The 15,426-nt window shown below is 49.5% G+C and overlaps 1 protein-coding gene across 1 annotated transcript in view; it reads right to left on the reverse strand.

The window, feature by feature from the left end:
- LOC137911991 (rho GTPase-activating protein 6-like) overlaps positions 1–14,436 on the reverse strand; it is a 36,925-nt gene extending 22,489 nt beyond the window's left edge. Inside the window, exon 1 of the mRNA XM_068756338.1 lies at positions 13,954–14,436. Within this exon, the coding sequence (XP_068612439.1) occupies positions 13,954–14,436 (483 nt within the window). The remainder of the gene's footprint in view (positions 1–13,953) is intronic.
- Between the last annotated feature and the right edge of the window lie 990 nt (positions 14,437–15,426).

The following is a 15,426-nucleotide window of genomic DNA, read 5'->3' on the forward strand; positions in this document are numbered from 1 at the left end:
TGCGTGTGTGTGTGAGAGAGAGAGCCAAAAGAGAAGGGGGGACAATGTGTGTTCAATCCTTCCTTCATTTGAGACATAAAGACACACAAATGTAATAAACAAATGATGTGTCGTCGGGGCCATCGGCCACGGTCTCCCTCAACGGATGACCCAACAGATCACTCAGCTCCCAGCAAACGCACACAAACACACACAAATGCACACAAACGCACACAAACACACACAAACGCACAGAGACACACACAGACACACACAATCACACACAGACACACACAATCACACACAAACGCACACAAACACACACAGACACACACAAACGCACGCAAACACACACAGACACACACAGACACACACAACGTGTGGGTCTGGATTCAATCAGGATGCGTCCATCAACAGGTCAGCCCATTTGCCCTAAATCTCCAGATTCCGTCCTGAGGACCGAGACGGGGGGGGGGGGGATGTCGGGTATGAGCCCAGCGCAGCTCGATGGCTTTCATCTCCACCCCCCCTCCAGGAGAGGTGACCCCCCCCCCCGACCCGAGGAAAATCATATTTATTCACTTTACTGAAAAAAAAGACACTTTAGAGAAGCTGCCAATGCAACGTTTGCAATGATTGGTTGTAGCCACAGCTATGGGCGGAGCCACCGTTTCAGGGCCGTCCAGCTGCTCTACGGCTGGAAGTGACGCTACATCCATCCATCCATTTTATCCTGCTGTTTCCGAGGGCAGAGCCTGTCCCAGCCTTCTATGGGCGAACGGCCGGTACACCCCGAATGTGTCGCCAGCGCATCACAGAGACAAACAGCCACTCACACACGACACACAATTCAGTTTCTGGAGGAAGCCCACGCCGACATGGGGAGAACACGCAAACTCCGCAAGGACAGGACGGGAACTTGTTCCCTTCTTGCTGTGCGGCGCCAGCGCTAACCACTACGCCACCGCGCCGCTATTCCTGATATTTGTGTTTGCCTTTGGGATTTCTTTCTGGTAATAATAAAAACAGGATTGTTGAATTTGCATCGGTCGCCGCGATGCTCCGTGTTTGGAGAACGCTAAACGCAGCAGCGGCACGTTGCTCGCCGTTTCTTTGCGTGCACGTGCACGTGCACGTGCACGTGCAGGTGTTGTTCCTGTCGGCCTCTGTCAGCAGTCCGCCCGTCGTGCACGTTTATCTGCTCTCCTCTCTCCTACTCGTGTTTATCTGTCGATCCCTCTTCCTGCCTGCCGCTTCTTTGGCTTGTCAGATTTCTCCATGTTGGGAGACGCGGGGCGATCGGAATATAAATATAAATATAAATATAAATATAAACAGGCAGAGGCATTTTAATAACCAGTCATTTAGAAGTTATGGGAAATACGGGGTTCGTGTGTCCGACATGGCGTCTGGGCTGACAGCACGGTAACAAGGATTCATGTATTTCCTTCACAGCACGTGTACTTGTACTTGTACGCATGTACACTTCACCGATGGTATACTTCACAGGCATCGGTAGCATTTCAACTGGCAGAGATCTCACGCCTGTGTCTCCGCGTGTCTCCGTGTGTCTCTGTGTGTCTCTGTGTGTCTCTGTGTGTCTCCGCGTGTCTGTCTTTCTCTGCGTGTCTCTGCGTGTCTCCACGTGTCTCTGTCTTTATCTGTGTGTCTCTGCGTGTCTGTGTCTTTATCTGTGTGTCTCTGCGTGTCTCTGTCTTTCTCTGTGTGTCTCTGTGTGTCTCTGTGTGTCTCCGCGTGTCTCTGCGTGTCTCCACGTGTCTCTGTCTTTATCTGTGTGTCTCTGCGTGTCTCTGTCTTTCTCTGTGTGTCTCTGCGTGTCTCTGTGTGTCTCTGCGTGTCTCTGCGTGTCTCTGCGTGTCTCCACGTGTCTCCACGTGTCTCTGTCTTTCTCTGTGTGTCTCTGTGTGTCTCTGTGTCCCTGTGTCTCTGTGTGTCTCTGCGTGTCTCCGTGTGTCTCTGTCTTTATCTGTGTGTCTCTGTGTCTCTGTCTTTCTCTGTGTGTCTCTGTGTGTCCCTGTGTCTCTGTGTGTCTCTGCGTGTCTCCGTGTGTCTCTGTCTTTATCTGTGTGTCTCTGTGTCTCTGTCTTTCTCTGTGTGTCTCCGTGCTGGAGGCGTTCCATGATGTGTTTAGGTTTGAACCCAAGTCTGTTGAAGTGTGTGAGTTTACTCGAGACCCGGACATTCCTCTGGACGTCCCGAGCTTCAGGTGTTGCTGCAGGCCGCTCCGATCGGCCCTCGTCTTCAGGAGATTATCACTAAAAGACCTCTGAAGCTTTTAGAGCATTTTATGACTTCATCTTTACGCTGGTAAAAAGTAGAAATCAAACAAATGAGATGTAACATGTTGAAAAGTTAACTTTAGACAAGGCGCCAGGTGAATGTGGGCTGGTTTTATGCTAAGCTAACCCCCAGAGACTGGAGATATTCTGCCTGAACTGAAGACAAAGACACTCGAAGCACAAAACGTCCAGCCAATAAGAACGTGATTCAATCAAAGGTCACTCAGCATAGTGCCCTCCCCCTCCCTATCCCCCACCCAGTTGTAGCAGATTCACCAGTTTCATCAGCCGCCACCACCACCAGGATGGATCTTCCCCTCTGTGCCTTTAGCGCCACAGATTTGTCAGAGACGAATAAACACACCATCTATACGTAAACTCGTATTTCCATTGCATTTACGAGGTCGCCGACCTTTCGTTGGGCATTGAACTCACTTGAACCCGGAGAGCACAGCCTGCTCGGACCTCCTCTTCTTCTCTATTTGGATTCCCCACATTTTTCTGCTATTCTTTGTTTTTTTGATGAGTCCGTTTTAAAGTTCGGGCCAGTACATCGTGTACCCAAATACTCTCGTGCATTTACAGCAGCGCTCAGTTTGTGTAGCTGCACACGCCAGCGTGGCTGCGAGCGATCTGCGCCGCGTGGAAGTCACCTGCAACCGAAACACATCGAGCCTTTATCGAAGTCGCTAAATATTTAGTCTGCAGCGTAAACACGGCGCCGTTGGAGGAACGCACCGGTCGCAGCGGACAGCGTTGCTTTAATCCCGCCGCTGATAAGACAAGAGCGTTGATGCATCCATGATATATAATAACGAGCTGCTTGGGGGAGGTCTGCGCTCCCCAGCTGCTCGTCTAGTTATTTGTGTTATCCCCACTAAAATCGAACGGCTTCTTTCCCGGCCCATGTTCCGTCCTTGAGGCGAGTTTTGTGGAAATCTGTCCAGTAATCTTCAGATTAATCTGCTAACAATAAAACAAAAAACCACTGGGGAGGTTGAAATTATCCTAGATTATTGGGAGTCGTAGTTCTTAATCCAGCTGTGAAATCAAACAACAAAGAAAAGGCCGCAGGAGGAAACGCAACCACCCGAGTGGCGGTGAAGCCAACGAAAGACTTTGACGTGTCTTATTCAAACATTATACGTTTTGCTTTGTTGCCGGGCAGAAAATAGGGTTAGGGTTAGGGTTTTCTTGCACGTGTGCTAAAACGCGGGTGAAGGCGCAGGATTAGCTGCATAAGAAGAGAAGTGGGAGAAACTACAGACCGGAGGATAACAGATCCATCCCGTCTGCTTTTCCTTCCCTGGAATGCTGCTGGAATCCAAGCTCGACTCCCCTGTTGGCTCCGCCCACACTCGAACGCACCACCCTGAATTGCACACGGACGCAGATCTTCCTCCTCTGCGAGGTTCTTTTACGTTTCCAGCCGTCACATGCTTGCTACCCCCCAGGCCTGAGCCCGCCTGCAGGCCTGAGCCTGCACTAACCCCCCCAGGCCTGAGCCTGCACTAGCCCCCCTGGTAGATGACGTCAGGAGAGACTCGCTGCCTCACAGCCTCCGATGCTTACGTTCAGGGAGGATGTCGTCTTTGTTCTCGCTCACGCAGCCACGGTCAGAGCGGTGTTTACATCGCCCAATAATCGGCATGGCAACCGACAAAGCATCGCCGTCAGAGAGCGCGTCTGAACACATTTAGATCCAGAAGTCCTTGAACAGGAACGCCGGCGCTTCCAGCAGCAGGATGGCCGGTTCAAATAAAACCTTCATTTTAACAGCGGTTGCTTTTAAAATGAGGGAACTGTTCCTTTAATGGAGAACGAGGGGTGGAATATTCCAGCGTCAAAATAAACCTCCATGGAAATATTTAATGCCTCCTCGAAGCGAACCGGCGTGGAGACGGGGGGGGGGGTCATTTCAGAGCCCATTAGCCCCCATTAACACGCAGCCTCCCCCCATCCCAGGTGTGTCTGTTTTCACCTCCTCTGACTTATTGTCCCGTGTTCTCGTCTCTTCTGCTGCTGCTGGGAACGTAAACCGGGCTTCCAGCACCGTGAGGGTCCGCTTGGAGCCGGGTCACGTTTGTCCTGCTGCTTTACTAATCATCCATTTAGAGCAGTCATTGATTTATCAGAAAAAGGAACACGAGCAGCTTTTGGATTTAACTTGTGCGTAAACCTTTCTGGCATCCAAGTCAGAACTCCTTGTTCCAAAGTCCGAAAGTTAGGCCAGCAGTGCCGTTTAATTAGCATGCTGGGATCTCAGGAACTAATATCGTATACACGCACACACACACGCACGCACACACACACACACACACGCACACACACACACACACAATGTTCTGGGAAGGTACTCTGCAGGAGAGAACATGATCCCTGCTTGGAAGTGACGCTGTTCTCCACTAAAGCAGTACAAACACACATTGTTTTGTTTGTGCGTGTGTGCGTGCGTGTGCGTGTGTGTGTGCATGTGTGTGTGTGTGTGTGTGTGTGCGTGTGTCTGTGGGTGTTGGTGACAGTACAAACAACTCCACTCCACTGGGGATCTCTTATGAGAATACTTGGCCAGTGTGTAATAACAACAATACAGGCCCTCAGCCCCCACAACGTTTTATTGGTTAAGGTTTAAATACTGAGGGGGGGGGGGGTATTTGTACATGCTTTATTAAATATTTGTGTTCTCGATGATTGTCGGGTCTCCCTGCCGCCCAGTGTTCCTGCTGCACCTGCTTTCAGCTACATCTTACAGATGTGTGCAGCTGTGACTGGCCACAACGCAGTGTCATCATCGTGTGCGTGTGTGTGTGTGTGTGTGCGTGTGCGTGCGCCTGATGTTGCTAAATCTAAACTTTCATTAGACGCGCTCTGTCGCCACCTGGAGGCAAAAGCATCTCTTTACATGTCTTCTGTTAGACGAGTGGAAATGCTCCTGCTATATCTTTAGTGTTTAATCTCGATATTCCTGTTCTATAATTGAAATGCATTTTATAACATAACATATGTGTATCCTGAAATAAAATAAATATACTAATTAGATTTATTCACATAAAAACTGATCAACATTTGTGATATTAGTGGAGAACAACCTTTCATATTTGTTTTATTATGGTTCTCGATTGTTAAATTGCAGTTCTTGTGTACAATAACATTTATTGCATACTTCTCTCTTATTTAATTTCTTAAAATGTGGGAATTGTTAGTTTTCCACGAGTGTTTCAACACGGAACAAGACGTTTGAACCAAATTGTATCCAATGCTGTGATTTATTCTCTAAAATATGTGCACATCCAAATATTTTGTGTTAATGTGAGATAAGATAAATTAAGGTAAACTTAATTGTGCCTTCTTTCTCTGCATTCGATCCAGCTGCAGCACAATACTCAACTGTATTATATACTATTCACGTATGTTCTTTAATTCTAATTATTTGTCACATTTGGGGGTATTTCTCGCCATTCACCCTCCTTTTCCCAGGAGACAGGTGCAGATGTGCGTCGTGCAGATGTGTGTCGTGCAGATGTGTGTCGTGCATTGATGCTCGTCTTGCCTGTGCAACAAATCTATTTTTTTATAAGCCTCAATCTTTTTTTATTTTGCAAGTATTTATATTTCTCCCTGTTGCAGCAGTCTTTGTTCCTTGTTTGCAGAGGCGTGTCCACTAGGTGGCAGCACCTCATTAGGATGCCTGTCTGATGAGCGCATTCTTTAGCGTTGGAAGAGATTTCCTCGTAGCCACAGTCTTTGCTCTGTGATTTTCATGTTGCATGCTAACCGTGCATAAACTGCATGGGCCTCAACACACACACACACACACACGCACACACACGCACCTGCATCCAATACGAGTCCCACTGCCTTGTCTCTGGAACGTGAGCGTTCCTCTGCTCAGCTATTTGTCTATTTATAGCTGCAGCGCCCCGGCTGCGTCTAAAATGCCTGCTGTCTCTTTCTGTTTTGCTTCCCTTGCTCTTTGACAGATTTGGGAGAAGGGCTGGTGAGAGGTCCTCTTGTTTAAATCACTTTTGGGGGCCCGGAGCCATATTTATACACATCCCTGGAAGACGAGGGCTTGTTTTCACAAAGGCTGGCGTGACAGACGGCCCCAAACGAGAGGCCTTTGACGGGAATCCGAGGAGTTTGTCATTTGTCGGGTTTTATGCTGAACAGATGTTGAAATCACGGCCGAACGTCACTTGAGCATCTGCTGCAACGCGACTTCACCTCCGACCCCCCCCCCCCCCCTCCTGCCCACACACACACACACCGAGCGCTCGACCCTTACAATTAACTTTCAGCAGCTAATGGACTCCTCACTTTACCTTCAAAGTGCATCTTCTGGGAACAGAAGGAGATTCTAATTCAATTTAGGTCAAGTTACTTAAACCGCGGTCGGCTGCCACCAGTGGGGCCGAGAAGAGCGAGGAGGTGAAGGCCAAGCGATGTCCTACTCAGCTTAAAAGCTGCAAAGTGTCGCATTCATCGTGGTCTATAACAAAAGTGCATGCAGAAAAACAAACTCCATCTTCCAGATCTGCATGTAGAAGCAGCAGATTGTCCCCTGGCCCGTGTCCCACCCCTCCACAACGTTTCTCCTGCTGAGACGGATAAGGATGGAAATATGGTTCCCTTGCTGAAGGTAATAATCATGTGATGAATCAAACAGGCTGAAAGGAGCCGGCATGCCAGAGAAGTGAAAGTCAGTCAAACAAGCTGTGTGTGATCCGTGGAAAACGTTCACCCGAGCTCGAACGATCTCAACTTAGGAGCGTGAGATATGATCGGGACGTCTGGAAGAGGGGGGGGGGGGGGGGTCAGCGAACGTGAAGAATGAGCACAAGTCTGCAGGGAAAACGGAAAACCGAAACCAAGCAGAGACACGATGGGCGAAGAGGAGAGAGGAAGTCGGGGGTCACCCCACTTCTAGGAGAGACCCTGGGGACTTGCCATGAAGCTCTGACCTGGAATTCCAAATAAATAATTCCCTAACCCTCCCCACTGAGTCACACGCACACACGCACACACACACACACACACACACACACGCACACACACACCAAGACAAATGTGCAATGTTTCCATGATTAAAACTCCTATCCCAAGTATGTGTCGTTATATTTAATCTGCAGACTAGTATTTCTGCAACAAATCACACACACGTGCACAGAGGCGTGCACGCTCACAGGTTTTACTGTTAACACTCAGAGCCTAGCCCTCAGAACGGCCTGGATCCTGCATGTGTGAACAGGAACACGGTAAAGAAACGCTTTTAATCAACGAGAGATCAACACACGCTGGGCAGCAAGGCAAGGCATTAACACCAACAACTGCAGAGGGACGCTCATACACGGGGTTACGTGCACGAGAGGTTACATGCACAAAGCTCTCCAACCAGCATCCAGAGCCTGATAGAAATCACAAACAGAATTGGATCTTATTCCTCCTGGCTCATCTTGTCCAGCGACAGGATATGAAATTGCATTTTTGTGCGTTTCACTTTGGATATTTCCCTCGTGGGACGAACACACACTCAGAGGACAGAGACTCTTCGTTAGCGACCGTCAGGACGAGCTCGTCCACGTTCAGCAGGAAGGTCAGGCTAAATCGTCCCAGCATCGCGCCCTCTGCATAGCGCGCATGCTGAGGCCCGTGCACTGAGCGAGAGGCACGCCAGTGCACGTGCCTCCTGCTCTTGGGCCAGGCATGCCCTTTGCTTCAGCCTCGTTGGATGCGACAAGGACTGGATGCGATGCATGCTCATCTTCCAGTTAGCGTTAGCAGCTGATATTTACTAATGTGTGTAAAAGGCGTGACTTGAAGCAGGAAGTGCACGTGTTGAGTTCACGCTAATGACGCATAGCTAACGATAGCAGAATGTCAAACACATCTGAAGAAGACTTTTATGTTACGGGAGGTTCATGTTTGGAACGTTTGTCAGAAGTGACTTTCGCCATTTCACAATAAAACACAAAACCCTCATTCTGAGGTCATGAAATACACTCAACCATGTTTCTTCAGTTTTCCTGGGGGGGGGGGTCCAAGACAAAGAGCGGGTGTGTTTGAGATGTTGTGAAATGTTCTCGCCCAGTGTGAGTATCGAATCGCCCGAGTTTACACGGAGTGAGACAAATCCACAAACTGGAAGTTGTAGAGTGAACATGGCAAACTGCATTAGAGGAGGGGGGGGGGGCACACACACACACACTGCAGTGTACACATTTAGCATCAGATCCCCCCCCCCCCCCCCGACCGATACGCAGTAACTCAACGCGTCTTCCTCCTCGCCGGTTTCATCTGCAGCAGACGGAAATGAAAGTTTACTTTTCAACCATCGCCGTTTCAAACGGCGCTCTTTCCCTTCATTGTTGGGAAAACATCCCAAAGGAGGCGTGGGATCGCTCGCCCAAGAAGCGCCGCTTCACACGGTTCCTCTAAAACGGCAAATGAAAGCGTCGCAGAACGTCGCAGAACGTCGCAGAACGCCGGGATCACTGCGAGCTCCACCTCATCGGGATCACATGTCGATGCTGTGTCCTGTTAGCGACATCGCCTTAATGGCTCATTCTCCCTGTGGCACACCTTCCTTTTCTAAATTAAATCCGTAACGGAGCTCATCGTGGCAGCACATCTGGCGCCCTCTCCTGGATGGAGAGCTGAAGTGGCAGCTGGTCAGAACTCAACTTGAGCAGGTAGCAAATCATCAAGTCCAGAAAATGGCCCACAGCAGCGATAACCTGCGCCAAAAGTCTATCCACAGCCCCCGCATGGTGGGGGCCCCCCTGTCAAAACAGGCCACACCCCCACCTGTCAACAGCCCGGCCTATCACGAGGAGGCTCAAAGATAACATTCATTTTTCATTCAATTGCAGTGAGTTTTATCAGAACTGGTATTCATGACGCAAATATTCAACAGTAGTTATTTATCTTGTTGCTAGGTTACGGGACAATCAAAGGCTGCAGAATGGAGCTCTTCAGCCTCTAATGCAGCCGTAGAGGGGGGGGGGGCGGCGTTCGGACTCTAATGCAGCCGTAGAGGGGGGTGGGGGCATTCAGCCTCTAATGCAGCCGTGGGGGGGGCGGGGGGGGGGGGGCGTGCGTTTCTTCGCTGAATAATATCCCGATCCTTCTCAGACGTTCTGCAGAACAGGAGACACGAGATGTTCCGTCGTCAGCCCTGGACAAGGAGCATCATCATCACCCCCCCCCCCCCCCCCAAACAGATGCGTTCGCTTGTGGAATCTGGGTCGGGCGGGCAGGTGGTCCTTCCCCGGCAGTTTTCATTAAAACGTCCTGCAATCTTTGACAATGAGTAACGAGGAGTGAAACACGACGAGAAAGATCAAAGAGGCAGTTACACGTTCACTTTATGTTCGATGACACTTCAGTAGCGAACGCACAAAGGATGATGAATCGATCTCGTGTGTCTCCCCGTCCCCGCGTTGGACCGGACCTTCACCGCCCAGGACCGCTTCTATTCGGAGCGTTTACTTTCAGGCCTGCTGAGGAGAGAACGGCTGACGTGACGCCTCTGAGATTCAGCTCCGACTCAAGATGCTGCGAGATCAAACTTTACGACACGAACTGGGAGCAGATCCAAACCAGAAAGTGCTGCAGGGAGCCAGGAGAACCGGCCTGCGACTCATCACCGGGTTCCGATGCGAGTTGTTGCAACACTCGATGACGTCCTTCGTCCGACTCGCTTCACGCTTCAATCCTGCAGCTCTGGAGTCGTGAGGCTGAAGCAGAATGTGGATTCTGTTTCCTAACGGTACAAACATTCCAAAGATGTCGACCCCCCCATCAAGGTCTCGTTCCTCCTCCTCGCTTCTATCCGACTGGGCTCAGGGAGGAAACGGGGAGGGAAGACAGGATGGACGGCTGAGAGGGTCACGGGTTCAAGCCTCACCGTTTCCAAGATGCAATCGATGCAGATCCAACGTGCACCAGAGAGGTCTTTGGAGCGTTCCCTCCCAACGCTCCGACCAGCGCACGCCTTAACGTGCACCAGAGAGGTCTTTGGAGCGTTCCCTCCCAACGCTCCGACCAGCGCACGCTTTAACGTGCACCAGAGAGGTCTTTGGAGCGTTCCCTCCCAGCGCACGCTTTAACGTGCACCAGAGAGGTCTTTGGAGCAGACACGAGATTGCAACCAGAATGTTTTTAGAAGTTTTATCAAAATATACGAGCGTAATGTTGGTGAGGAAATCGTCCCCGCTCGCCAGCACCGTGCGTGGAGCGGCGAGCGGGGGCTGGGGGGGCTGCGGGGGCTGCATTAACACGGGAGAATGCTGGAAGCGTTACCTTTAAAGGAAACACTTTCACTCATCACAAACACAAATGAACGTCGTGCTGACGGACTTTAAACCCGATGGCCCGGGTGGCGCTGGTCCATCCGTCACGATGACCCCCACCCCCCCCCCCCCCATCTATTTATAGAAGCTATGGATGCTTTGAAAACACGGGAGCTTCAGCTTTCAGAATAAAAGTCAGATACGCAAAAGCAAGGAGACGAACATGCTGAGTCATCTGGATCAGCATCCAAACTGGGTCAATATCTCTGGATTAGCTGAGCTAGCCCCCACCTGGTGTTAATGATCAGTGATAATGATCAGTGTATCAGTGTTAATGATCAGCGTTAATGATCAGTGATAATGATGAGTGTTAATGATCAGTGTGTCAGTGTTAATGATCAGTGTAAATGATCAGTGTTAATGATCAGCGTATCAGTGTTAATGATCAGCGTTAATGATCAGTGATAATGATGAGTGTTAATGATCAGTGTGTCAGTGTTAATGATCAGTGTAAATGATCAGTGTAAATGATCAGTGTTAGTGATCAGTGTTAATGATCAGTGTTAATGATGAGTGTTAATGATCAGTGTTAATGATCAGTGTTAATGATCAGTGTAAATGATCAGTGTTAATGATCAGCGTATCAGTGTTAATGATCAGTGTAAATGATCAGTGTTAATGATCAGTGTTAGTGATCAGCGTATCAGTGTTAATGATCAGTGTTAATGATGAGTGTATCAGTGTTAATGATCAGTGTTAATGATCAGTGCTAATGATCAGTGTTAATGATCAGTGTTAATGATGAGTGTTAATGATCAGTGTTAATGATCAGTGTTAATGATCAGTGTAAATGATCAGTGTTAATGATCAGCGTATCAGTGTTAATGATCAGTGTAAATGATCAGTGTTAATGATCAGTGTTAGTGATCAGCGTATCAGTGTTAATGATCAGTGTTAATGATGAGTGTATCAGTGTTAATGATCAGTGTTAATGATCAGTGCTAATGATGAGTGTATCAGTGTTAATGATCAGTGTTAATGATCAGGCAGGTGGCTGCAACAACCATTGCAGATATTTAGTTATAAAGTAAACGTTAGTACGTCGCTCTTTAAAACACAATATACTGTATTTATGTTCTTTATACCCAAAAAGAACAATCTGGGATCAAAAGTTCCAAATACACAACCTCTGTGACCCCGATCGGGTTAGAAGGAAATAGAAACGAAAGCCATGAGTTACACAATAAAAGCACCGATATCAACTCGGTCAACTTGTAGTTATTTTTAATGGGGGGGGGGGGGGTATTTTGGAATATTTGTGTTGCTTGATCTCTCCTTTAAAGTATTCAGGGTAAAACGGCCCTAAAAATAGACAATGTTAACATTCTGTTAGTCCCATAAACAACCAGGATTAAATTAGCCGACCACCGTTTCCTCTCCGAGCCTTTGTGTGCGTGTGTGTGTGTGTGTGCGTGTGTGTGTGTGTGTGCGTGTGTGTGTGTGTGTGTGTGTGTGTGTGTCCAGCATATGTTTCCCACGTGAAAGTTACATTTTCATACTTGTGCTGTTCTGCAGGAACGTGTGTTGATACGAGAGTCACCCCATCCTGGAGTAGAAGCGCCCCCCCCCGCCCCTACTTTCTGATCGCCTCTCTTCTTGCCTCATTCTTCTTTCGACATCATTAACCTGACCGTGGAAACGGCGATGAAGCAACCGTGACCAGTAGAACTGTAAAGCGCCGCCTTCTCTTCTGTAAGCCGCAGAAAAAAGCAGAAGCAAAGACGGGAGGTGAAGCTGATCGAACCAGAAGTCCCCAGCTGGTGGTGCTTTTATTGTGAAAAACTGCTTTTGTCCTATTCGCACCACCCTAATGAAAATAAAACAGATATTCTAGAATACTTTTGGCCAAATGATCAAGCTCCCTTTAATGTAACCGAATGTAAAGATTATTTTAATCTCACATTGAGCCCGTGTAACGTCTCCTTTAGGCTTCTGCCAGACGGACACTCATGTCATCATTTTCAGCTGATAACATCGACCACATGATCAGATTTAGAGAACGACCGGCTCCAGAAAGCGTCCCACGTTGACTTTGGAAGCCTCCTGGACGCGTTACTGAGAAACACAAACTTATTAAAGTGTTTTCCAGAGCTTTACTGCAAATGAAAATCCTTTCGGGACACATAACGACACGCAGAGACTCCGAAGCCTCCGTCGGTCTCCTGGGGAGACGCTTCTGGTGCGTTTGAGAGCGCAAAACAAACGGACTGAAGCTGTAAACAGAGCATGCTTTAGATTATCTGTTTAGCGTCTTCATCATTTCACCGCCGTCATTCTTTTTCTGATGTCATCATCGGAGCGGCGCTTTAAGCTGGGACGGTTTTATTAGCCGTGACAATGAGCGATGCTCAGGACGCCGCCGGGGGGGGGGGCTGGAGGAGCTTTACACGCGGCACAACAAAGAAAATGATGCCTTTTCACCGATGCATATGGATCCGTGCCAACTATGCAGCCTGAACCCCCCCCCCAATCCCCTGCAGAAATAAGTCGCCTAGCTTTGTATTGTTGAGGATTTCAAACGCTCCTTTCCTTTATTCAAGCCCAATTTGCAGCCAACATGGAGACAAAAGCCGGATCTCCCAGCCAGAGTTTGAGGGAATGTTCCTGCAGCGTTCCCAGAGCAGACTGGCAGAAGGTCCAGGTGCTGCTGCCACATCTCAAACACCTGCAGTGGCCTTCAACAAGGCCAGAAGGAGGAGGGGTTCAAGGTGCAGGTGGAGGGGCTGCTCGAGATGTAAACAACAGATTTATGTGCTCCAATAGAAACATCAGGAGGGTTCATGTAGCAGCAAGTCAGCTTGAATTCCTTTTCATTGTATTTTAATGCCCAAATAGCGTAAACGGAGAACGGGTTCATGTTTATCACCATTCACAAACATTCATCAGAGGAATGAGGCTTATATATTCAGGCAAACTGGACATTTCAGCAGTGGAAGGAGGGGAGTCTCCGTTTTAGGGGGGGGGGGGGGGGGGTCGGGATGTTTCATGGCTGCGTTTTGTCGAGCTTTCCGTCTTGCTTTTAAAACCTGAAGTGCTGCCAAACGTTTGGTTTAAAGTTCGCTGTGATCCCACGTTATAGCGCTGCGCCACGCCCCTTCCCACGCCACGCCCCTTCCCACAATCCACGGACGACGCGCGTAAACTCTGATTAAAGCTGCAAGTCGCGATAAACCGATACAATAAGCTTCCGATTGCATCGATCCGTCACTCCGCTGCCGACGCACCCGCATCACGCATGTGCAAACTCGTGTATCGATCCAAATCCACCCCCCCCCCCCCCCCAACCCTGCTATCGATTCTGTGTGAAAGAGCAGGAACTTTACCTCTGACCTCCACACGACGTGCGCGTGAAGGCTGGAAGGCTGCGCTTTCTTCTGAAGCCACCTCCGCGGAGAGAAGAGCGCGCCGCCGCCCCCGGACGGCGCCGCGCCGGCTCCGCGCACCAAACACGGTAAGTCCCCGCTGGTATTCCTTTTGGCACGTTTCACTACGTCATAATCGAAGTGGAAGTTGGAGGATGGAGAGACATCAAGGGGGATGGAAGGCGAGGAGAGGGATGGAGCTATGGGCGCCTTGAAGGTCGGGGTCTTGGTGCGTGAAGCCGGTTTCACAGCCGAGCGCTCCTGGGGCGCACCTGCGTCTGCAGAGAACGACGCGCCGCCCCCCCCCTCCACATCTGGCTCACAGTCTCTGATTATCGCGGGGTCCAGACTCCGGGTTTGACGCAGCCGCCGCTTGGTGATGGCTTTGGATGCGGGAGAGGAGCAGGAGAAGACGCTGCTGAGAAGCCCGTGCGCGGCAGACATGTCTCCCGATGGTGGACTTCACGTCAGCGCTGCTCGGTGCGTCTCTGACGAGTTGAGTTAAGTGTTTCCCCATTAACGTGGAAGCGCCACGCAGCCAAGGCGCTGAAAGACGCGCTGAGAGACGCGCTGAAAGACGTCCTGAACGACGTCCTGCGTTGGCCTGCAAAAGGTGCGCAAAGTGGACAAAGAGCGAGTCTCTGTTCGCTCCTCCGCACTCTGGTCATTCCCGCACAGAAGTGAAGTAAGAAGGCAGATCGAGTGTGTGTGAGAGAGAGAGAGAGAGAGAGAGAGAGGGAAAGGGGGAAGGGTGGGTCTTAACATCAGTGGTTATGTTTTGCTTGTTGGACATTTCAGGTCGATTCATGTTAGCTTTTATGTTTGGTTTTCCGTTTGCGTGTGGATCATCAACTTTCTTATTTCTTAATGAAGCTAAAATATGGTAATCAATGAGTTATCAGCAAACAACGTCACTTCCTTTCCAACTTTATACGTGGAAAGGTCAACAATAAGTTATCCATAGGATGAATTGTTCATTCCATTTATTTACACAGATGCTTCATGGGGAGCTCGGAGCGTAAGGATGGCCGAGATGGGGTGAGTTACAATCAGAGAGAGAGAGAGAGAGAGAGAGAGAGAGACATGTGTGGCCCAGTGTGTGAAAGTATGGGAAAAATGAAAGGAGACAGCGGGAGGCCGGAGAGGAGGGTGACGAACGGCTGATAAAGGAGCTTATGAAGCTTCATCTCTCTCTCACACACACACACACACAGCATGACCCGAAACTGATAACAGCTGAGATAGATTTGACCCTTCTAAAAACAGTCAAGAGTGAGACGGGCTGAGAGAAAACACAGGAGAGGAATGACAGAAACGAAAGTAAGAGGCGTTATTACCCTGAACTCGGCCCATAGCCCTCCGTTTGGGGGCGTTATTACCCTGAACTCGGCCCATAGCCCTCCGTCTGGGGCGTTATTACCCTGAACTCGGCCC

The sequence above is a fragment of the Brachionichthys hirsutus genome, chromosome 24, assembly GCF_040956055.1.
Source record: "Brachionichthys hirsutus isolate HB-005 chromosome 24, CSIRO-AGI_Bhir_v1, whole genome shotgun sequence".
NCBI classification, from domain to species: Eukaryota; Metazoa; Chordata; class Actinopteri; order Lophiiformes; family Brachionichthyidae; genus Brachionichthys; species Brachionichthys hirsutus.